The sequence below is a fragment of the Eubalaena glacialis genome, chromosome 2, assembly GCF_028564815.1.
Source record: "Eubalaena glacialis isolate mEubGla1 chromosome 2, mEubGla1.1.hap2.+ XY, whole genome shotgun sequence".
Classification (NCBI taxonomy): domain Eukaryota; kingdom Metazoa; phylum Chordata; class Mammalia; order Artiodactyla; family Balaenidae; genus Eubalaena; species Eubalaena glacialis.
Window position 1 is genome coordinate 119,283,619 of NC_083717.1, and position 24,794 is coordinate 119,308,412.

Sequence of the window (24,794 nt, forward strand, 5' to 3'; positions counted from 1 at the left end):
CAGTAATTCCTGTGTGATTCAGCCCCAGATTCAAGTGTGTTAGGCTTGATTTTTGTTAGAGAAGCTCTGAGAGACAATTGCAGCCATCATTAGTTATACTGCAGCACTGTAGCACCAGGGTCTGTAGTTTACACTGGGGGTAACTAAAGCCCTCACACAGAAGTTTCATCCTGTTATCCCTGAGGACATTTCTTTGCCAAGAGCAAGTATGTTAGCCTTTGGTTAATGATCAAAGCAGAAAAGAGATCCTTGCAATAGGTTTCTTTAAGGTGACAGGTTTTCAGTGTCAACCTCTGGAGGAAGCACTTTAGGTGTCTGGAGAGGGTGTGGAGAAAAGGGAACCATGGTACACTGTTGATGGGAATGGAAATTGGTGCAGCCACTATGGAAAACAGTATGGAGGTTCCTCAAAAAACTAAAAATAGAGTTGCCACATGATCCAGCAGTCCTACTCCTGGGCACATATCCAGACAAAACTATAATTCAGAAAGATACATGCACCCCAATGTTCATTGCAGCACTATTCACAATAGCCAAGACATGGAAGCAACCTAAATATCCATCGATGGATGAATGGATAAAGAAAATGTGGTATATATATACAATGGAATATTACTCAGCCATAAAAAGGATGAAATAATGCCATTTGCAACAACATGGATGGACCTAGAGATTATCATACTAAGTGAAGTAAGGCAGACAGAGAAAGACAAATATCATATGATATTGCTTATATAAGTGATGTACTAAAAAAGTATACAAATGAACTTATTTACAAAACAGAAACAGACTCACAGACTTAGAAAACAAATTTATGGTTACCAAAGGAGAAAGGTGCGGGGTGGATAAATTAGGAGTTTGGGATTAACATATACACACTACTACATATAAAATAGGTAATCAATAAGGACCTACTGTAGAGCACAGAGAAGTCTACTCAATACTCTATAATAACCTATACGGGAAAAGGATCTGAAAAAGAATAGATATATGTATATGTATAACTAAATCACTTTGCTGTGCCCCTGAAACTAACACAACATTGTAAATCAACTATAATATAAAATAAAAATCTAAAAATAAAAATATACATAAACATAAAAATACCTACCTTAAAAAAAGTATTAAGAGTGTCAAGATCACATTGTATGAAAGAGAGCATGTGGGATGAGAGATATTGTTTGATGCTGTCTTTGTAAAATACAATCTGCTACACCCTGATTGCACTGTTTTTCCTTGGGTTGGTAATTTTCTCCAGCCCCTAAAAGGTCAAAACTTTCTTTCTACCTCCCTCCCTTCCTTTCTTCCCTTTCTTTTTTCAGAAGTGAACCCTGTATGTTTGGCAAGCTTCTGAATAAGTGAAACTTTAAAAAAGAAGGTTTGTTTCTAGTGATTACAGCCAAAATCTAGGTACTCAGAACTAGTAACTAAACAGTAGATTGAAGATGTAGGTACTGGGTCTTTTCTGGGCTAGACAGGGTATTCCAAAACAGTTCTGTAACTCTAGTCTCTTCTCTGGCAGATAAAGAATCCTGTGAACAAGCTTCTGAAGTCAGTGAAGCACAAACTACAGATAGTGATGAGATAGTAACACCTGCATCTCAGAAATGTCCTAAGGCAGTAAGTATACTGGGGTAATCATTGTGCATGAGCCAAAATTGTAAGTAATGACAGTGTGCTTAATGGCCATGTGTGTGACATTCAAATCCAGTTTTATTTAATGAACCAGATGGGAAATTCAAGTTATTTAATTGAATTTATGTTGCAAGTGAATGGAAGTCTGTTCATACAGGCAGATGAAAGGATCATTTTCTTGATTTGGTATAAATAAGGACTGACTTCAACACTTCTCTCTCCCATTTGGATCCCTTGCCTGCCTCCTTCATTGTATATGGTGATTCACCCCAGCCTAAGTGATGCCCCTTTCTTTAAATCTACCTAAAGAGAGCAGGTTTACTTTGGGAGGTGGAGGCTGGAAGGATTCTTTGTGGGAGGGCTCAAAGAGATCATTCAGTTTCAGAAGGTTTTTACTCAACCTTTAAAACCTGTAATTACAATTATTTATTAAACATTTTGACCTCAGATCTGTTTTGGAACTAATTGAGGATACACACACACACACACACACACACACACAAATCTATGAATAAATATCCACAGATATATTCACAATCATTGTATTGGAATATTGTGGGGTTTTAAATGAGGTAGAAAACGATCACTTTCGAGCTGCTAGAATGCTCCCTGGTACATTTGTAGGCACTCAATAAATATTTGTTGAATGAGTGGCTGAATGAAAGATTAAAATCTAACTGAGGATTATGAGCTTAATTAGAAACAGTAAAGAAAAGCATAGGGTTTATTTTCTGAACTTTTATCTGTTATATCTTTTTTAGACATTATGTAATTAATATCTTGAGAAATGTTTGTAAGACAGATCAGAGCCATAGTATTAGAACTAGACAGTAACACCTTAGAGATCATAAAGGTGAAGAAAACCAAGTGATAAGTCCAGCATTGTAGCAGTAGTTAGTGAAAGAACTGGAACTTGAGCTAAGGTTTCTAAACCGTGCACATCTCAGATCAACCCAAAAAGCAGTCAGCTGGTCAGCAAATTTTGGAACTACAAGTCAGAATACGTTAAAAATATTACCCTAAATTAAAGCCTCTTAAATAAGATCTTCTGTTAGAAAACTTTTGTGTACCTAAAAATGTTGCTGGATAAACTAAATATGAAAACTGATCCCACTTAGTAAAAATTAGTGTTGTTATCAAATTAAACTTACAACACAGACACATATACTTGATAGCAGAAAAGCTTTATCAAAAGTCCAGACTCTTGTTCAACTTGTCCAAAAGAATTTGGGCAAGGAACACAGAACACAAAGGAGAAAAAAACACACAGGCTGAGGAGCAAAGAGAACAAAGAAGCAGGGGAATTTCCTGGCAGTCCGGTGGTTAGGACTTGGCACTTTCACTGCCATGGCCGGATTCAGTCCCTGGTCAGGGAACTAAGATGGCGCAAGCTGTGTGGCACGGCCAAAATAAATAAATAAACATTAAAAAAAAAAAAAGCAGTTTATTGAGGCTGAAGTGAAAGTTACACACTCAAAGAAGAGTGCAGGCATCCTCACAAGTGCGGAGCATACCACAAGGTTTTTTGATCCCCCTTTTATCTTATTTTTTTAGTCCTTTGAATGGGCGGGGGGGTCTTTTTGATTAGGGGTGGAATATTCATTGAGGGGACGGTTGGGGTGTGGCCTAGATTGCACCAGGTTGCATCAGCTCCCAGTCTTACGCCTTTGTCTCCTGGAGCCACTGTACATGTGCTCTAAGAACTGTTTTCCCTTAAATTTTCCCTTACTAGTCAACCACATGGGAAGCTCATACAGGGTCATTGGCAATCTGTGCATTTTTACTGGGCATGCGCCATGGTTTTCATGGTCAGTGTTTCTTGTTCAGATGCTACAAAGTTTCTGTTTTAGATGCCATTTCTACATGTGTCATGGTCTCATTAAGTGCAAAACAAGGAGGTGTATAGGCTGTCCTTGGGCCCAGCCCTGTCTTTCCTGCCTCATACTCAATCCTTTTTGTATTTCACAATAGCTGGGCATGAATGATGGAAGGAGTTGAAGGTCCAGAGGCAGTACGTGAGCTCTGTCCCTTTTGTGCCTGGAGTCAGCCAGGGTAAAGGAGGAGGCAAGAGAGTGTAGTGTTTAGGAGCATGGAAATGTGTTTCAGACAGAAGTGGTTTAGATCCAGTCTCTGCTATTAATATCTATGCCGCTTTGGGGAAGTTATTGAACCTCTGTTAGGCTCTGTTTCCTCATCTGTAAAGTGGTGATATTTTTTTTTCTTGAAGTATAGTTTATTTACGATGCTTCAGGTGTACAGCAAAGTGATTCAGTTATGTATATTCTTTTTTCAGATTCTTTTCTATTAGAGGTTATTACAAGATATTGAATATAGTTCCCTGTGCTATGCAGTAGGTCCTTATTGTTTATCTATTTTATATATAGTAGTTTGTATCTGCTAATACCATACTCCTTAATTTATCCCTCCCCCCCTTTCCCCTTTGGTAACCCTAGGTTTGTTTTCTATGTCTGTGAGTCTATTTCTGTTTTGTAAATAAGTTCATTTGTATCATATTTTAGATTCCATATATGTGATACCATATGATATTTGTATGTCTGTCTGACTTCACTTAGTATGATAATCTCTAGATTCATCCATATTGCTGCAAATGGCATTATTTCATTCTTTTTAATGGCTGAGTAGTATTCCGTTGTATATATGTACCACATCTTCTTTATCCATTCATCTGTCGATGGACATTTAGGTTGCTTCCATGTCTTGGCTATTGTGAATAGTGCTGCTATGAACATAAGGGTGCATGTATATTTTTGAATTAGAGTTTTGTCTGGATATATGCCCAGGAATAAGATTGCTGGATCATATGGTAATTCTATTTTTAGTTTTCTGAGGAACCTCCATACTGTTTTCCATAGTGGCTGTATGAACTTACATTCCCACCAACAGTGTAGAAGGGTTCCCTTTTCTCCACATCCTCTCCAGCATTTGTTATTTGTAGACTTTTTAATGATGGCCATTCTGACCCGTGTGAGGTGGTACCTCATTGTAATTTTGATTTGCATTTCTCTAATAATTAGAGGTGTTGACCATCTTTTCATGTGCCTGTTGGCCATTTGTATGTCTTCTTTGGAGAAATGTCTATTTAGGTCTTCTGCCCATTTTTCGATTGGGTTGTTTTTGTTGTTGTTGTTGTTGAGTTGTATGAGCTGTTTGTATATTTTGGAAATTAAGCCCTTGTTGGTCATATTGTTTGCAAATATTTTCTCCCATTCTGTAGATTGTGTTTTTGCTTGTTTATGGTTTCTTTTGCTGTGCACAGGCTTGTAAGTTTGATTAGGCCCCATTTGTTTATTTTTGTTTTTATTTCTATTGTCTTGGGAGACTGACCTAAGAAAACATTGGTACAATTTATGTCAGAAATGTTTTGCCCATGATCTCTTCTAGGAGTTTTATGATGTCATGTCTTATTTTAACTCTTTAAGCCATTTTGAGTTTATTTTTGTGTATGGCAAGAGGGTGTGTTCTAACTTCATTGATTTACATGCAGCTATCCAACTTCCCCAACACCACTTGCTGAAGAGACTTTTTCCCGTTTTATATTCTTGCCGCCTTTGTTGAAGATTAATTGACTGTAGGTGTGTGAGTTTATTTCTGGGCTCTCTATTCTGTTCCACTGATCCATATGCCTGTTTTTGTGCCAGTACCACACTGTTTTGATTACTGTAGCTTTGTAGTATTGTCTGAAGTCTGGGAGGTTTATGCCTTCTGCTTTGTTCTTTTTCTTCAGGATTGCTTTGGCAAATCTGAGTCTTTTATGTTTCCATATAAATTTTAGGATTATTTGTTCTAGTTCTGTGAAAAATGTCATGGGTAATTTGATAGGGAATGCATTAAATCTGTAGATTGCTTTGGGTAGTATGGCTATTTTAACAATATTAACTCTTTTAATCCAAGAGCATGTGATATCTTTCCATTTCTTTGAATCATCTTCAATTTCCTTTATTAATGTTTTATAGTTCTCAGTGTATAAGTCTTTCACCTCCTCAGTAAGGTTTATTCCTAAGTATTTTATTTTTGCAGGTGCTATTTTAAAAGATATTGCTTTTTTACATTCTCTTTCTGATATTTCATTGTTAGTGTAAGGAAATGCAACTGGTTTCTGAATGTTAATCTTGTATCCTGCTATCCTGCTGAATTTGTTTATCAGTTCTAGTAGTTTTTGTGTGGAGAGTTTAGGGTTTTCTCTATATAGTTTCATGTCATCTGCATATAATGACAATTTTACCTCTTTCCTTCCAATTCAGATACCTTTTATTTCTTTTTCTTGTCTGATTGCTGTGGCTAGGACAGCCAATACTATGGTGAATATAAGAGGTGAGAGTGGGTATCCTTGTCTTTTTCCAGATTTTAGTAGAAAGGCTTTCAGCTTTTCACCATTGAGTATTATATTGGCTGTGTGTTTGTCATAAATAGCTTTTATTATGTTGAGATATGTTCCCTCTATACCCACTTTGGTAAGAGTTTTTATCATGAATGAATGTTGAATTTTGTCAAATGCTTGTTCTGTATCTATTGATCATTTGGTTTTTTCTTTTCTTTTGTTAATGTAGTATGTCACACTGATTGATTTGAGTATGTTGAACCATCCTTGTGAACTTGGAATGAATCCCACTTGGTCATGGTGTATGATCTTTTATGAGTTATTGGATTTGGTTTGCTAATATTTTGTTGAGAATTTTTACATCTATATTCATCAAAGATATTGGCCTGTAATTTTCTTTTTTGGTGGTGTCTTTGTCTGGTTTTGGTATCAGGGTGATGGTGGCTTCATAGAATGTCTTTGGGATTCTTTCCCTCCTCTTCAATTTTTTGGAAGAGTTTGAGAAGGATCAGTATAAATTCTTCTTTGTACGTTTGGTAGAATTCGCCTGTGAACCCGTCTGGTCCTGGACTTTTGTTTGTAAGGAGTTTTAAAATTACAGAGTCTATTTCACTTCTAATGATCAGTCTGTTCAAATTATCTATTTCTTCTTGATTCAGTTTTGGTGGGCTGTATATTTCTAAAAATTTATCCATTTCTTCTAGGTTGATTAAATTTGTTGGCATATAGTTGTTCATAGTATTCCCTTATGATTTTTTGTATTTCTGCAGTATCAGTTGTTATGTCTCCTTTTTTATTTCTTATTTTGTTTATTTGGGTTCTCTCTCTTTTCTTCTTGATGAGCCTGGCCAGAGGTTTGTCAATCTTGTTTACCCTTTCAAAGAACCAGCTCTTGGTTTTATTGATTTTTTTCTGTTTTTTAATCTCTATTTTATTTATTTCCTCTCCAATCTTTATTACTTCCATTCTTCTGCTGACTTTAGGTTTTATTTGTTCTTCTTTTTCTAATTCTTTTAGCTGGTAGGTTAGGTTGGTTATTTGAGATTTTTCTTATTTTTTGAGGAAGGCCTGTATCACTATGAACTTCCCTCTAAGAACTGCTTTTGCTGTATCCCATAGATTTTGTATGGTTGTGTTTTCATTGTCATTTGTCTCAAGGTATTTTTTAATTTCCTCTTTGGTTTCATCATTGACCCATTGGTTTTTTTAGTAGCATGTTGCTTAATTTCCATGTAATCATTTTTTTCTCATTTCTTTTTCTGTGGTTGATTTCTAGTTTCATGCCATTGTGGTCTGAAGAGATACTTGAGATAATTTCTAAACTCTCAGATTTATTGAGGCTTGTTTTGTACCCTAGTATGTGGTCAAACCTAGGGCATGTTCCATGTGTACTTGAAAAGGATGAGTATTCTGGGGCTTCCCTGGTGGCGCAGTGGTTAGGAATCTGCCTGCCAATTCAGGGGACACGGGTTGGAGCCCTGGCCTGGGAAGATCCCACATGCCGCGGAGCAGCTGGGCCTGTGCGCCACAGCTACTGAGCTGGTGCTCTGGAGCCCGCGAGCCACAACTACTGAAGCCCATGTGCCTAGAGCCTGTGCTCCACAACAAGAGAGGCCACTGCAATGAGAAGCCCACGCACCACAGAGAAGAGTAGCCCCCGCTTGCTGCAACTGGAGAAAGCCTGCGTGCAGCAACGCAGCCAAAAATAAATAAAATAAATAATTTAAAAAAAAAAAAAAAAAGAATGTGTACTCTGGTTTTGTTTTTTTTTTTCACACACACTGTATTTTATTTTTACAAGAGATAAATAGACTGACACCAAGCATTGTACATGGATGACCACAACAAAAGCAACAATGATTGCAATTACCAAACATGAAACACACTCATACTATGTCATAATATTGACATTCAGTCCAGTAATCCTCCACTGTAACAGCTCCTTTACTTTGCAGTGAAAATTGATTTGTATATTCTTTGCCTCTGAGTCCTTGTGGGATTTTTTCTTTTTTTAAATTCAAACAGAAAGTCACAAAAATTATACTCACCCTCATCAGTTCACTCAGTCCCATGTAATTAATTTTTTTTTTCATCTTGATCATTTGTTAGCACTTTTATGAGCTCATCAGGTTTTCATTAGAGTTCTGAAAATGCTTATTCATTCAGTTCAGCAGTACAGTCAGGTACCAGAAACCTGTACTTGTCAGAGTCTTTTCCATGAATTTCCTGAAGATGAAACCCTTTTATAGGAACATATTTACAAAAGCATCAGAGTACACCCAGAACTGTCTGTAAATGACAAAAGACTTAAAAATGACCACGGTTAAAGATTTGATGAAAGTTCATAATAATGCAGTTGACAAGAAAATTAGTTATTTCTGAGATATACATTTTAAAGTAATAACTAGGATTTTGACTTATAACATTATACCAGAACATATAAGATTTTTAGAAATTTCATGTAATGTCTGAAACATTTATATTAACATATTTCCATACAAATAACCCAATGAAAGTTTAGTATTAGTTGTTTTGTTTGTTTGTTTATACTGCAGGTTCTTATTAGTCATCAATTTTATACACATCAGTGTATACATGTCAATCCCAATCGCCCAATTCAGCACACCACCATCCCCACCCCACCGCAGTTTTCCCCCCTTGGTGTCCATATGTCTGTTCTCTACATCTGTGTCTCAACTTCTGCCCTGCAAACCGGCTCATCTGTACCATTTTTCTAGGTTCCACATACATGCGTTAATATACGATATTTGTTTTTCTCTTTCTGACTTACTTCACTCTGTATGACAGTCTCTAGATCCATCCACGTCTCAACAAATGACTCAATTTTGTTCCTTTTTATGGCTGAGTAATATTCCATTGTATATATGTACCACATCTTCTTTATCCATTCGTCTGTTGATGGGCATTTAGGTTGCTTCCATGACCTGGCTATTGTAAATAGTGCTGCAATGAACATTCGGGTGCATGTGTCTTTTTGAATTACAGTTTTCTCTGGGTATATGCCCAGTAGTGGGATTGCTGGGTCATATGGTAATTCTATTTTTAGTTTTTTAAGGAACCTCCATATTGTTCTCCATAGTGGCTGTATCAACTTACATTCCCACCAACAGTGCAAGAGGGTTCCCTTTTCTCCACACCCTCTCCAGCATTTGTTGTTTGTAGATTTTCTGATGATGCCCATTCTAACTGGTGTGAGGTGATACCTCATTGTAGTTTTGATTTGCATTTCTCTAATAATTAGTGATGTTGAGCATCTTTTCATGTGCTTCGTGGCCGTCTGTATGTCTTCTTTGGAGAAATGTCTATTTAGGTCTTCTGCCCATTTTTGGATTGGGGTGTTTGTTTCTTTAATATTGAGCTGAATGAGCTGTTTATATATTTTGGAGATTAATCCTTTGTCCGTTGATTCGTTTGCAAATATTTTCTCCCATTCTGAGGGTTGTCTTTTCGTCTTGTATATGGTTTCCTTTGCTGTGCAAAAGCTTTGAAGTTTCATTAGGTCCCATTTGTTTATTTTTGTTTTTATTTCCATTACTCTAGGAGGTGGATCAAAAAAGATCTTGCTGTGATTTAGGTCAAAGAGTGTTCTTCCTATGTTTTCCTCTAAGAGTTTTATAGTGTCCAGTCTTACATTTAGGTCTCTAATCCATTTTGAGTTTATTTTTGTGTATGGTGTTAGGGAGTATTCTAATTTCATTCTTTTACATGTAGCTGTCCAGTTTTCCCAGCACCACTTATTGAAGAGGCTGTCTTTTCTCCATTGTATATCTTCGCCTCCTTTGTCATAGATTAGTTGACCATAGGTGCGTGGGTTTATCTCTGGGCTTTCTATCTTGTTCCATTGATCTATGTTTCTGTTTTTGTGCCAGTACCATATTTTCTTGATTACTGTAGCTTTGTACTATAGTCTGAAGTCAGGGAACCTGATTCCTCCAGCTCCGTTTTTTTCCCTCAAGACTGCTTTGGCTATTCGGGGTCTTTTGTGTCTCCATACAAATTTTAAGATGATTTTTTCTAGCTCCGTAAAAAATGCCATTGGTAATTTGATAGGGATTGCATTGAATCTGTAGATTGCTTTGGGTAGTATAGTCATTTTCACAATGTTGATTCTTCCAATCCAAGAACATGGTATATCTCTCCATCTGTTGGTATCATCTTTAATTTCTTTCATCAGTGTCTTATAGTTTTCTGCATACAGATCTTTTGTCTCCCTAGGTAGGTTTATTCCTAGGTATTTTATTCTTTTTGTTGCAATGGTAAATGGGAGTGTTTCCATAATTTCTCTTTCAGCTTTTTCATCATTAATGTATAGGAATGCAAGAGATTTCTGTGCATTAATTTTGTATCCTGCAACTTTACCATATTCATTAATTAGCTCTAGCAGTTTTCTGGTGGCATTTTTAGGATTCTCTATGTATAGTATCATGTCATCTGCAAACAGTGACAGTTTTACTTCTTCTTTTCCAATTTGTATTCCTTTTATTTCTTTTTCTTCTCTGATTGCCGTGGCTAGGACTTCCAGAACTATGTTGAATAATAGTGGTGAGAGTGGACATCCTTGTCTCGTTCCTGATCTTAGAGGAAATGCTTTCAGTTTTTCACCGTTGAGAATGATGTTTGCTGTGGGTTTGTCATATATGGCCTTTATTATGTTGAGGTAGGTTCCCTCTATGCCCACTTTCTGCAGAGTTTTTATCATAAATCGGTGTTGAATTTTGTCAAAAGCTTTTTCTGCATCTATTGAGATGATCATATGGTTTTTATTCTTCAATTTGTTAATATGGTGTATCCCATTGATTGATTTGCGTATATTGAAGAATCCTTGCATCCCTGGGATAAATCCCACTTGATCGTGGTGTATGATCCTTTTAATGTGTTGTTGGATTCTGCTTGCTAGTATTTTGTTGAGGATTTTTGCATCTATATTCATCAGTGATATTGGTCTGTAATTTTCTTTTTTTGTAGTGTCTTTGTCTGGTTTTGGTATCAGGGTGATGGTGGCCTCATAGAATGAGTTTGGGAGTGTTCCTTCCTCTGCAATTTTTTGGAAGAGTTTGAGAAGGATAGGTGTTAGCTCTTCTCTAAATGTTTGATAGAATTCACCTGTGAAGCCATCTGGTCCTGGACTTTTGTTTGTTGGAAGATTTTTAATCACAGTTTCAATTTCATTACTTGTGATTGGTCTGTTCATATTTTCTGCTTCTTCCTGGTTCAGTCTTGGAAGGTTATACCTTTCTCAGAATTTGTCCATTTCTTCCAGGTTGTCCATTTTATTGGCATAGAGTTGCTTGTAGTAGTCTCTTAGGATGCTTTGTATTTCTGTGGTGTCTGTTGTAACTTCTCCTTTTTCATTTCTAATTTTATTGATTTGAGTCCTCTCCCTCTTTTTCTTGATGAGTCTGGCTAATGGCTTATCAATTTTGTTTATCTTCTCAAAGAACCAGCTTTTAGTGTTATTGATCTTTGCTATTGTTTTCTTTGTTTCTATTTCATTTATTTCCGCTCTGATCTTTATGATTTCTTTCCTTCTGCTAACTTTGGGTTTTGTTTGTTCTTCTTTCTCTAGTTTCTTTAGGTGTAAGGTTAGATTGTTTACTTGAGATTTTTCTTGTTTCTTGAGGTAGGCTTGTATAGCTATAAACTTCCCTCTTAGAACTGCTTTTGCTGCATCCCATAGGTTTTGGGTTTTCGTGTTTTCATTGTCATTTGTCTCTAGGTATTTTTTGATTTCCTCTTTGATTTCTTCAGTGATCTCTTGGTTATTTAGTAACGTATTGTTTAGCCTCCATGTGTTTGTGTTTTTTACGTTTTTTCCCCTGTAATTCATTTCTAATCTCATAGCGTTGTGGTCAGAAAAGATGCTTGATATGATTTCAATTTTCTTAAATTTACTGAGGCTTGATTTGTGACCCAAGATGTGATCTATCCTGGAGAATGTTCCATGCGCGCTTGAGAAGAACGTGTAATCTGCTGTTTTTGGATGGAATGTCCTATAAATATCAATTAAATCTATCTGGTCTATTGTGTCATTTAAAGCTTCTGTTTCCTTATTAATTTTCTGTTTGGATGATCTGTCCATTGGTGTAAGTGAGGTGTTAAAGTCCCCCACTATTATTGTGTTACTGTCAATTTCCTCTTTTATAGCTGTTAGCAGTTGCCTTATGTAATGAGGTGCTCCTATGTTGGGTGCATATATATTTATAATTGTTATATCTTCTTCTTGGATTGATCCCTTTATCATTATGTAGTGTCCTTCCTTGTCTCTTGTAACATTCTTTATTTTACAGTCTATTTTATCTGATATGAGTATTGTTATGCTAGATTTCTTTTGATTTCCATTTGCATGGAATATCTTTTTCCATCCCCTCACTTTCAGTCTGTATGTGTCCCTAGGTCTGAAGTGGGTCTCGTGTAGACAGCATATATATGTGTCTTGTTTTTGTATCCATTCAGCAAGCCTGTGTCTTTTGGTTGGAGCATTTAATCCATTCACGTTTAAGGTGATTATTGATATGTATGTTCCTATGACCATTTTCTTAATTGTTTTAGGATGTAATGTCCTGAAAATATCAATTAAGTTTAACTGTTCTATTGTATTATTTAGAATTTCTGTGCCTTATTGATTTTCTGTCTAGAAGATCTGTCCATTGATGTGAGTGGGGTATTAAAGTCTCCTACTATTATTGTATTCCTGTCAATTTCTCCCTTCATGTCTGTTAGTATTTGTTTTATGTATTTGGTTGCTCTTATATTAGGTGCATATATATTGATGAGTGTAAAATTCTCTTTTTGTATTGATCCTTTTATCATTATACAATGTCCTTCTTTATCTTTCTTTATGGGCTTTGTTTTGAAGTCTATTTTGTCTGAGTATTGAGACCCCACTTTATTTTCATTTCCATTTCCATTTGTATGAGACATCTTTTTCCATCCCCTTACTTTCAATCTATGTGTGTCCTTTGCCCTAAAGTGGGTATCTTGTAGGCAGCATATTGTAGGCTCTTGTTTTCTTTTATCCAATGTGCCACTCTGTGTATTTTGATTGAAGCTTTTAATCCATTGACATTTAAGGTAGTTTTAAAAAATAAATTTATTTATTTATTTATTTTAATTTATTTTTGGCTGCATTGGGTCTTCATTGCTGCATGCGGGCTTTCTCTAGTTGCAGCAAGTGGGGCTACTCTTTGTTGCGGTGTGTGGGCTTCTCATTGTGGTGGCTTCTCTTGTTGTGGAGCATGGGCTCTAGGCATGCAGGCTTCAGTAGTTGTGGCTCACAGGCTCTAGAGTGTAGGCTCAGTAGTTGTGGCGCACAGGCTTAGTTGCTCTGCAGCATGTGGGATCTTCCTGGACCAGGGCTCAAACCCATGTTCCCTGCATTGGCAGGCAGATTCTTAACCACTGTGCCACCAGGGAAGTCCCTAAGGTAACTATTGATAGATATGTATTTATTGCCATTTAAACCTTATTTTCCTGTTGATTTTATACTTCTTCTTTGTACCTTTCTTTTTCTTTTTGTTTTTCATTTTGTGGTTTGATGGTTTTCTTTTGTATTATACTTATGTTCTCTTCTTTTTGGTTTCTGTGAATCTATTGTATGTTTTTGATCTGTGGTTACCCTGTTTTTCAAGTATGTTAACCCCATCCTATTTCTACTTGCCTTAGACTAGTAGTCATATAGGCTCAAACACATTCTAGGAACTGAAAATAAATCTACATTTTCTTATTTTACTCCCCACATTTTATGATTTTCATGTACTCTTTTACATCTTCATGTTCATACTTTTGCCGTTCACTGTGGTTATCATCACTTTCACAGAAAGTTTTTCATTTTTTTAAAATCTGTGTACTGGCTTATTTAAGTGATTTACTTTCCAATTGTTATTTTCTCTTTCCTTTAGATTCTTACTTCTTTTCTATTTAGGGAAGACTTTTCAATATTTCCTTTAGAATAGACTTAGTATTGCTGTATTCTTTTAGTTTTTGTTTGTCTGAGAAATTCTTTATCTCTCCTATTCTGAATGATAATCTTGCTGGGTAGAGTATCCTAGGTTACAGATTTTTCCCTTTCAGAACTTTGAATGTATCTTGCCCCTCCCTTCTGGCCTGCAGTGTTTCTATAGAGAAATCAACTGATAATCTTATGGGGGTTCGCTTGTAATTAACTGTTTGTTTTTCTCTTGCTGCCTTTAGAATCCTCTTTATCTTTAACTTTTGCCATTTTTATTATAATATGTCATGGGACTTCCCTGGTGATGCAGTGGTTAAGAATCTGCCTGCCAATGCAGGGGACATGGATTCGATCCCTGGTCTGGGAAGATCCCACATGCCGCGGAGCAACTAAGCCTGTGCGCCACAACTACTGAGCCTGCGCACCACAACTACTGAAGCCCGCCACAACTACTGAAGCCCACGTGCCTAGAGCCCGTGCTCTGCAACAAGGGAAGCCACCACAATGAGAAGCCTCTGCACCGCAACAAAGAGTAGCCCCCGCTCACTGCAGCTAGAGAACGCCCGTGCACAGCAACGAAGACCCAACGCAGGAAAAAAAAAAAAATTCTTGGTGTAGGTCTGTTTAGGTTTATCTTGTTTGGGACCCTCCATGCTTCCTGTACCTGGATATCTGTTTCCTTGTTTAGGTTGGGGAAGTTTTCAGCCGTAATTTCTTCAAATACATTTTCGATCCGCTTTTCTCTTTCTTCCCCTTCTGGAATTCCTATCATGCGTAGGTTGGCATGCTTTATATTATCCCATAGGTCTCTTATATTGCTTTCATTTTTTTCATTTGGCTTTCTGTCTGCTGTCCTGATTGAGTGATTTCCATTATTCTATCTTCCAAGTCACTTATTCGTTCTTCTGCATTATACATTCTGCTATTTATTGCCTTTAGCTCAGCTTACATCTCAGTCGATGAGTTTTCTGATTTTTCTTGGTTCCTCTTTATAGTTTCTAGTTCCTTCTTACAGTACTCTGCATTTCTGTCAATAGCCTTTCTTAATTCCTTCAGTACCCCTTTTTGAAACCAGTGTCTATTAGATCAAAGAGGTCTGTTTCATTGTTTGTTCTTTCAGGGGAATTTTCTTGGTCTTTAAACTGGAAGTGGTTCCTCTGCTTCTTCATTTTACTTATATTTCTCTTGCTCTGTGAGTTTAGGAGAAACAATTATCTACTGTGGTCTTGGAGGGCTATTTTTATGTGGAAGCGTCCCTTTGTAGCTGTGTGGGTTTAATATTTTTGGTGCAAAGGCTGTTTTAACATGGATATCTGTCGCCTCTTTCCTCAGCATGTGCAGGCCATTATCCCCTTGATAGGGGGTGTGCAGATGCGGCAGTGCCCAGTCCTAGGGTTCTTGGTGGTGGTGGTGGCTCATGTGCATCCCTGGAGTATGTGATGGGTGCGGGAGCTGCTCGTGACCACTCCTGGAGCTCGTGTAGGTGGTGTCCTACTGCCTGAGAGCACATGCAAGGAAAAAGCCTGCAATGGTGGGTCCCACCCCTCCCCTCGTGCACCCCCCAAACAATGGCACCTGTCCTCTAAGGTGGCCCAGGCTTGCTCCATGAACACCCTCAGTTGCAGTCACACCAGACTCCAGCCCCTTCAGGCTGTTTTCACACAGCCAACCCCAGTCCTCTCTCTGGGTCTGATATCCGAAGCCTGAGCTTCAGCACCCAGCCCCAACCCGCACCAGCAGATGCACATCTCAGGCTGGGGAGTGCAGGGTGGTGGCACTGACTGTGCAGGTCTCTTTCCATTCTGGCTGCTGAAAACTGGTTGCTGCATTCTCCTCTGAGGCTCTGAAGCTCTGTCCCAGCTGATCTCCCCGCTGGTGAGGGGACTTCCCAGGGTGCGGGAACCTTTTTCACAGCTCCCTCCTAGGAGGGAGGTCCCATCCCGATTCCTTTCTCACTTCCTTTTTTTCTTTTTTCTTTTGTCCTACCTGGTTACATGGAGATTTTCTTGCCCTTTCAAAAGTCTGAGGTCTTCTGCCAGCATTCAGTAGACATATTGTGAGAATTATTAATACATGTAGATGTATTTTTAATATATTTGTGGGAGGTGGTGAGCTTCACGTCCTACCACTCCACCATCTTGATTGCTCCCCCGCTTTTTTTTTATATTTAACATATAAGTGCTATCATACAATATTTGTCTTTGTCTGACTTATTTCACTAAGCATAATACTCTCCAATTCCATCCATGTTGTTGCAGATGAAAATTTTTCATTCTTTTTTATGGCTGAGTAGTATTCCATTGTGTGTGTGTGTATATATATACATCACATCTTCTTTATCCATTCATCTGTTGATCAGCACTTACATTGCTTCCATATCTTGGCAATTGTAAATAATGCTGCTATGATGAACATTGGGGTGCATATATCTTTTCAAACTAAAGTTTTTGGTTTTTTCAGATATATACCCAGGAGTGAAATTCCTGGGTCATAAGGTAGTTCTATTTTTAGTTTTTTGAGGACCCTCCATACTGTTTTCCACAGTGGCTAAGTTTATTCCTAGATATTTTGTTTTTTGACACGATCTTAAATGGGATTTTTTTTTTTACTTTCTCTTTCTGATATCTCATTGTTAGTGTAAAGAAATGCCACAGATTTCTGTATATTAATCTTGTATCCTGCTACCCTACTGAATTCATTTATTATTTCTAAAGTTTTTATGTGGAGACTTTAGGATTCTCTATATAGAGTATTATGTCATCTGCAAATAGTGAGAGTTTTACCTCTTCCCTTCTAATTTGGATACTTTTTATTTCTTTTTCTTGTCTGATTGCTGTGGCTAGGACTTCTAATACTTTGTTGAATAGAAGTGGGGAGAGTAGACATCCTTGTCTTGTTCCTGAATTTAGCAGGAAGGCTTTCAGCTTTTCACCATTGAATAGTATGTTGGCTGTGCGTTTGTCATAATTGGCTTTATCATGCTAAGATATGCTCCCCCTATACCCACTTTGGTGATAGTTTTTATCATGAACGAATATTGAATTTTATCAAATGCTTTCTCTGCATCTATTGCGATAATCATGTATTTTTGTCTTTTTTTTTTGGTTAATGTAGTGTATCACATTGACTGATTTGAGTATGTTGAACCATCCTTGCTACCCTGGAATGAATCCAACTTAATCATGGTGTGTGATCCTTTATATGTATTGTTGGATTTGGTTTGCTAATATTTTGTTGACAATTTTTGCATCTATATTCATCAAAGATATTAGCCTGTGATTTTCTTTTTTGTAGTGTCTTTGTCTGGTTTGGGTATCAGGGTGATGGTGGCTTCATAGAATGAATTTGGGGATGTTCCCTCCTCTTCAGTTATTTAGAATAGTTTGAGAAGGATAGGTGTAAGTTCTGCTTTTTATGTTTGGTAGAATTCTGCAGGGAAGCCATCCAGTCCTGGACTTCTGTTTGCAGGGAGTTTTTTTTTTTTTTTAATAACAGATTCTATTTCGCTGTAATGATTGGTCTGTTCAAATTATCTGTTTGTTCTTGACTCAGTTTTTTTGTTTGTTTGTTTTTGTTTTTGTTCTCTTTTTACAACAACAGTAAACATTTATTTTCACACACAGTTTCTTAATGTCGGGAAACTGGGAGTGGCTTTGCTGTGTGGTTCTGGCTTAGGGTGTCCTGGGAGGTTGCAGTCAAGCTGTCAATTGGAGCTGCAGTCATCTAGAGGCTTGACTTGGGCTGGAGTATCCACTTCCAAGATGGTGCCCTCACATGGTGCTAGTTGTTGGTAGGAGGCCTCAGTTCATCACCTTTTGAGCCTCCTTCTCCATGGACTACTTGAGTGTCCTCAGGACACAGCAGCTGGCTTCAGTCAGAGTGAAGGCTCCAAGAGCGAGCAAGGCAGAAGTCACAACATCTTTGCCAATCTAGCTTTAGGAGTCACACTCCTTCCTTTCCACAGTATCCTGTTTGCAGCAAGGTCAGTCTTATTCAATGTAGGAGGTGAGGATCATTGGGGACCATCTTAGAGGTGACTACCACAAACCAGTAGGTTGCTATGACCCGGATCTTTACTCTGCCCCTAGGTTTGCTTCATTGATGGCTCCAGCATGAAATAAAAGTTTTGATTTTGATTTTGATTTTGATTTATTTATTTATTTACTTTTATATCTTTATTGGAGTATAATTGCTTTATAATGTTGTTTTAGTTTCTGCTGTACAACAAAATGAATCAGCTATATGTATACATATATTATCAGGCTGTATGTTTCTAGAAACTTGTCCATTTCTTCTAGGTTGTCCAATTTGTTGGCATACAACTGTTTATAGTAGTCTCTTAGAATATTTTGTATTTCTGTGCTATTAGTTGTTATGTCTCCACTCTCATTTCTTATTCTGTTTATTTGGTTCCTTTCTTCTTGGTGAGCCTGGCCATAGGTTTGTCAGTTTTGATTATCTTTTCAAGAAACCAGCTCTTGGTTTTTTTTATTTTATTTTTTATCTGTATTTTAGTTCCTCTCTGATCTTTATTATTTCCTTCCGTTTGCTGACTTTAGGTTGTGTTTCTTCTTCTTTTTCTAATTCATTTAGGTGGTACATTAGGTTGCTTATTTGAGATTTTTCTTGTTTATTGTGGAAGGCCTGTATTACTACGAACTTTCCTCTTAGAACTGCTCTTGCTTCATCGCATAGATTTTTGTAAGGTTGTGTTTGTGTAAGGTTTGTCTTGAGGTATTTTCTGATTTCTTCTTTGATTTCATTGTTGACCCACTGGTTTTTTAGTAGCATGTTGTTTAGTCTCCTTGTGTTCATTCTTTTCCCGTTTTTCCTTCTGTGGTTGATTTCTAGTTTCATACCCTTGTGGTCAGAAAATATGCTTGAAATAATTTTTATCCTCTTAAATTTGTTGAGGCTTGTTTTGTGACCTAATATGTGGTCTATCCTAGATAATGTTCCATGCACACTTGAAAAAAATGTGTATTCTAAATTTTTTGGCTGTAGTGTCCTGTACATTATCAATTAAGTCCAACTGGTCTATTGTGTCACTTAGGACCTCTGTTGCCTTATTGATTTTCTGTCTGGATGATCTGTCTCTTGATACCAGTGGGGTGTTAAAGTCTCCTACTATTATTGTATTCCTGTCCATGTCTCCCTTTATGTCTGTTAGTATTTGTTTTATATATTTAGGTGCCCTTATATTGGGCACATAAATGTTAATAAGTGTCATATCCTCTTCTTGTACTGATACCTTTATTATTATATAATGTCCTTCTATGTCTTTCTTTATGGACTTTGTTTTTTAAATTAATTAATTAATTTATTTATTTATGGCTGCGTTGGGTCTTTGCTGCTGTGCACGGGCTTTCTCTAGTTGCAGCAAGCGGGGGCTCCTCTTCGTTGTGGTGCACAGGCTTCTCATTGTGGTGGCTTCTCTTGTTGTGGAGCATGGGCTCTAGGCGCACGGGCTTCAGTAGTTGCAGCACGTGGACTCGGTAGTTGTGGCTTGCGGGCTCTAGGGAGTAGGCTCAGTAGTTGTGGTGCACAGGCTTAATTGCTCCATAGCACGTGGGATCTTCCTGGACCGGGGCTTGAACCTGTGTGCCCTGCATTGGCAGGCAGATTCTTAACCACTGAGCCACGAGGGAAGTCCTGGAGTTTGTTTTAAAGTTTGTTTTTTCTGATATGAGTATCGCTACCCCCACTGTCTTGTTTCCATTTGCATGCAATCTTTTTTCCATCCTCTCACTTTCAGTCTGTGTGTGTCTTTCATCCTGATGTGCGTTTCTTCTAAGCAGCATATTGTAGGTTCTTGGTTTTTTGTTTTGTTTTGTTTTTAATCCAACCTGCCACTCTATGATTGGCAGATTTAGTCCTTTGACATTTAATGTAATTATTGATAGGTAAATGAGGTAAATTATTGATGAGTAAATGGCAGTTTACTCATTGCCATTTTAAACTTTGTTTTCCAGTTGATTTTGTTTCTCTTTGTTCATTTCTTCTTTTTGTTTTTCCTTTTGTGGTTTGATTGTTTTCTTTTGTAATACTCTTGAGTTCCTTTCTTTTTTTTTTTAATCCATTGTGTTTTTGATTTGTGGTTGTCCTGTTTTTCAAATATCTTGACCCATAACTATACTTGCTTTAAACTACAAGATAGTCATACAAGTTTAAACACATTCTTAAAGATCTACATTTTTATACTCCCCTCCCCTACATGTTGTGATTTTGATGTCCTGTTTACATCAGTGTTTATCAATTTTGTTTATCTTTTCAAGGAACCAGCTCTTAGTGGCAAGTATTTTTCAATCAGTAATGTTTTGGGATTCCATCCAGGTCTATATATTTAGTTTTTTCTAGTTCATTCTGCTTAACTGCTTATTAGTATTCCATTAAAATAATATGACCTTTTATTTAGACCTCAGTGGGCAATGCTGACTGAGCTTTTATGCTATGTGCATGATATTCATTAACTCACTAAATCCTTACAGTACCCACGTGAGTTGTTTGCTCCTTCAACAAGTAATTTTGGAGTTACCTATCTTATTATTTGCCAGGCTCTGTGGATACAAAATGGTGAATAAGACAGACTTGGTCCCTTCCGTCTTGAATCTTACTTTCTACTGAGTGCAAACAGATATAAATCACTGAACAAACAAATAGATACTTGCTGATTCTAAATACTACAAAGAAAACAAATAGGGTGATATAATAGTAATGGGAGGGGTTGAGTTAGGTAAGGTGGTAAGGAAAGACTTCTCTGAGGAGAGGACATTTCAACTGAAATCTGAAGAATGAGAAGGGAAGCCCTGGGGGATAGTTATCTGAGGCAGAGGAGATGGCAAATGTAAAAGCCCTGGGGTAGCAAATAGTTCGGTTCATCTAAGGTACAGGAAAGCAAGGGAACATTATATATCAGTTATATCTCAGTAAAGCTGGGGGAAGAGAGGAGATTCCACAGTAAAATTTCATAGCCAGACTTTGCAGATGAGCCTTGAGAAGAGCAAACGTTTGATGACCATACCTAGCTTTTGCAGAATTTGTCCTCTGATAAGTGTACAGACCGACTACACCAGGACCTTGTCACTTTTGTTTCTGTACAACCTCTACAATAACAGAGGGAAAAGGGGGGAAAATAATGCCACAGTATAACACCCTTGTTCATGTGTATCTTTGTGTTCTTGGCAAATGTCTTTGTGGGATAGATTCCTAGAAGTGGAACTGCTGATTTTAAAAGGAATGTACTCTTGAAATTTTGATGGATACCACTACATTATCATCCCCCAAATTATACTAATTTATACTCACCCTGTAGTGACCTTTTTCTCTCATAGTGTTATGAACACTTTTCCCCCAACATCCTCAATTTAATGGAATGAGAGTGACTGTGAGGGAAAGAGTCAAAAGTAATTTTTAAAAATTTACATCTAGGTGACATGGAGAGGTAACAAAACAAATTAGTGGTATGCTAGATGCTGTGACTAAAGGGGTTAGCAAAACAGACTTGTGGTTCTAGAACTCATGGAGCTTACAGTCTGTGAAGTGCTGTCCAACAGAATTATAATGTGAGCCACCAATGTAATTTAAAACTTTCTAGTGTCCACATTAAAAGTGTAAAAAGAAACAAGTAAAATTAATTTCAATAGTGTATTTTATTTAACCTAATATATCCAAGGCATTATCATTTCAACATGAAATCAGTATACAAAAATTGAGGTATCTTATATTTTTTTTAAAGCAAAGTCTTCAAAATCCTGTGTGAATTTTACACTGACAGCACATCCCAATTCAGATTAGCCACATTTCAAGTGCTCAATAGCCACATGTGGCTAATGGCTATCATGTCATATAGCAGAACTGTGGTGCAGTGTTTTCCAACTGTGAGTTGGCATCCCTTAGTGGGGAATGAACTGAGATAGAATTGAATACAAAATAATAGTCTGTATTACATATAGTAAGGTTAAGCATTGTTTCAGGGAACATTTATATAAGTGATTTTTTTTTTATACACATATACAGATACACATATGCTGAATCTTACAGTTTGAAAGTCACTAGTCTGGTAGTTGTTCTTTTTTTTCTTTTCTTTTAACTATAAATGTTCATCCCCATTAAGCATAGAAGTTTGTTTGTTTGTTTTTTTTGATAAGGTGGAACTGGGCATCATTCAGGCACTTAAATGACTACAAACACCTTTCTCTTATTTTCCCAGACCTCAGGGTTTTGCAGAGTGTGTTCCATGGAAAATTAAACCCAGCCATGGTCCAGGGGGTGAAAAAGGATTGTGTAGTCAAATATGTTTGGAAAAAACTACCTCTGTATCATCCTCTATTAAGTGCTCCAATGTGTATTAGCATATTAAAGTCTTTAAGTCCAGTTAAAGAAAGCTGATAGCTTTGTTAATCTTGATTTTCCAAAATTTATTTTCTCACAGAACGATTCATTTGTAAAACACCTTCCTCAGACACACTGTGAGAAATTCTGCTTAACTTTTATTGAGACTACAGCATAGGGTTTGCAACTTAAAGATAATTGCAACAGCAGCATAAGATAACTTCCTAGGGTGATGGAAATGTCTTCTTAAATAGGGTGTTGATTACACACTTGTATACATTTGTCTCAACTGCATACCCAAGGTTTTCCATTTTACTGTATGTAAATTATACCTACGAATTTAAAAGTTAAACACAGATTGCCAGGAGCCACCCAGACAATGTGATATGATTGGCTTTTACACTTTTTTTTTAATGACAATCGCTGTAAGAAATACGTTTCTACATTGTGCTCAGTGTAATCATATCTAAGCAGAAGTCTCAAGAAACAAGGCGTACCTTTATCATTTGCCAAACACTGTCATATTTTCTCTCCTATTCCATTCCATTCCATCCTATCCTATTTTATTATTTCATTTCAAAAAAAAAATGAATTCCCTAGCAGTCCAGTGGTTAGGACTGCACACTTTCACTGCTCAGGGCCCAGGTTCATTCGCCGGTTGGGGAACTAAGATTCCGCAAGCTGCGCAGCACAGCCAATAAATTAATTAATTAATTAATTAACTAGTGAATCCCACCAAGCTGACCCATAAATGTCAAAATTCACATTTTGGAAAACACTGTTTAGAGTCAGTGGTTTTCATGATAAGTGTTGGAGAGTTGTGTGGGGACTGAGAGGGAAACATCAAGTGTCTTTATTTTTAAGAAGCACCCAGATTATTTTGATGCAGATTTGTTGAGAAATATTGCCCACTGAACTTCCTAGGAGAAGGCACAGGAGCTCTGCTTGCTTCCTAAGAGAAGAAAAGATGGGTGGTGGGGGCAGATTTGGAGAAGTGAGGACATTGGCCTGGCGACCTGGAGGAGAGAAGCAGCCCTGAGGGCACTCACAGATGAAAGGGAGAACTGTGGCTATAGGGCCACCCTGGACTGACTCCTTACTAGTGTCACGACACTGACTTGCTGCTACACTGTAGAAGGTGGGGGACTTAATGTTGACCTCAGTTTATTTCTTGAAACTATCATGATGTCAGCCCTCCTCCTGGTATCCCTAATGTGAAAGTGGACACAGGGACGTCAAAAGAGGGGATGGTGGCCGTAGCAGCAACTCTGAAGCAGAGCTCAAAGAATTGGAGTTGCCATGAGAGGGCAGGGTGGTCTAATGGCCTGCTCCGTGGCATGTACTTGGCGGGGTGTCGGTTGGGACACACGGAGCACTGGGCAGCTCTTTGCTTTAGTGGCTAAAACAACTACTCAGTTGACAGGTCTCTTAGGACCTAACTGCAGGAAAAAGATGGATTGGTTTTCATGGAGAAAGTTTAAGAAAACGATTTGTTCAGAAAGTTTCTTGATTCTTTCTGTATGTGGCGATGGCTGAGAAAGGCTGATCTGGAGAACTGATTCACTGGACTGGGAGATAGAGGAACTGGATTCTCTTTACAAATTGCCCATGGTTAGTGGTGGCAGTTCAGTCAGGTGGTCTCTTGGTGCCAGTTTAAGATACCTATAAATTGATTCTCAAGGAGTAATATGTTAGGTGGAATATGCCTGTGATTGATCCCTAGAGAGTAATATGTTAATTAGATGGAGTATAAACACTGGCATCTCTAACCTATAGGAAATGAATATTTTCCTTGTCAGGGTTCAGAGAAGATGTGCATTGAAATCATCTCCCTGGCATTCCACCCAGAGGCTGAAGTGATGTGTGATGAGAATGTAGAACAGGTGTACGTGGAATACAAGTTCTACGATCTACCCTTGTCGGAGACGGAGACTCCAGTGTCCCTGAGGAAACCGAGAGCAGGAGAAGAGATCCACTTCCACTTTAGCAAGGGTGAGGCATCCCTGGTGAACAGCCAGGAGAGGAGGCTGACAGTCATTTAGCCTGAGGGGTCCGAGCTACTCTGGACTTCTGTTGGGGTGGACCCTACTGTTTTATTTTCTTTTATTTATCAAAGTAATATATGCATATGGTTTTAAAATATCAAATAGGCTTAAAAAGATTTTTTTTTTAAAGGTCAAATTTATAGAGATTGTTTTGCTTATCTCTTTTAAATTTTATTTATTTGTTTATTTATGGCTGTGTTGGGTCTTCATTTCTGTGCAAGGGCTTTCTCTAGTTGCGGCAAGTGGGGGCCACTCTTCATCGCAGTGCGCGGGCCTCTCACTATCGCGGCCTCTCTTGTTGAGGAGCACAGGCTCCAGACGCGCAGGCTCAGTAATTGTGGCTCACGGGCCCAGCTGCTCCGCGGCATGTGGGATCTTCCGGGACCATGGCTCGAACCCGTGTCTCCTGCATTGGCAGGCGGATTCTTAACCACTGCGCCACCAGGGAAGCCCTAAAAAGATTTTTGATTAAAAT

At 37.8% G+C, this 24,794-nt stretch overlaps 1 protein-coding gene across 5 annotated transcripts in view; it reads left to right on the forward strand.

Annotated features, from left to right (window-relative positions):
• Window positions 1-24,794, forward strand: part of RPGRIP1 (RPGR interacting protein 1) — a 62,995-nt gene that overhangs the window by 31,998 nt on the left and 6,203 nt on the right. For 3 of the 5 annotated variants that reach the window (XM_061182337.1, XM_061182338.1, XM_061182340.1), the window contains 2 exons: window positions 1,523-1,620; window positions 24,074-24,266. In XM_061182337.1, the coding sequence (XP_061038320.1) occupies window positions 1,523-1,620; window positions 24,074-24,266 (291 nt within the window). Of the gene's footprint in view, window positions 1-1,507; window positions 1,621-24,073; window positions 24,267-24,794 lie in introns of all 5 variants that reach the window. The other 2 variants (XM_061182341.1, XM_061182342.1) reach the window with 1 other exon arrangement.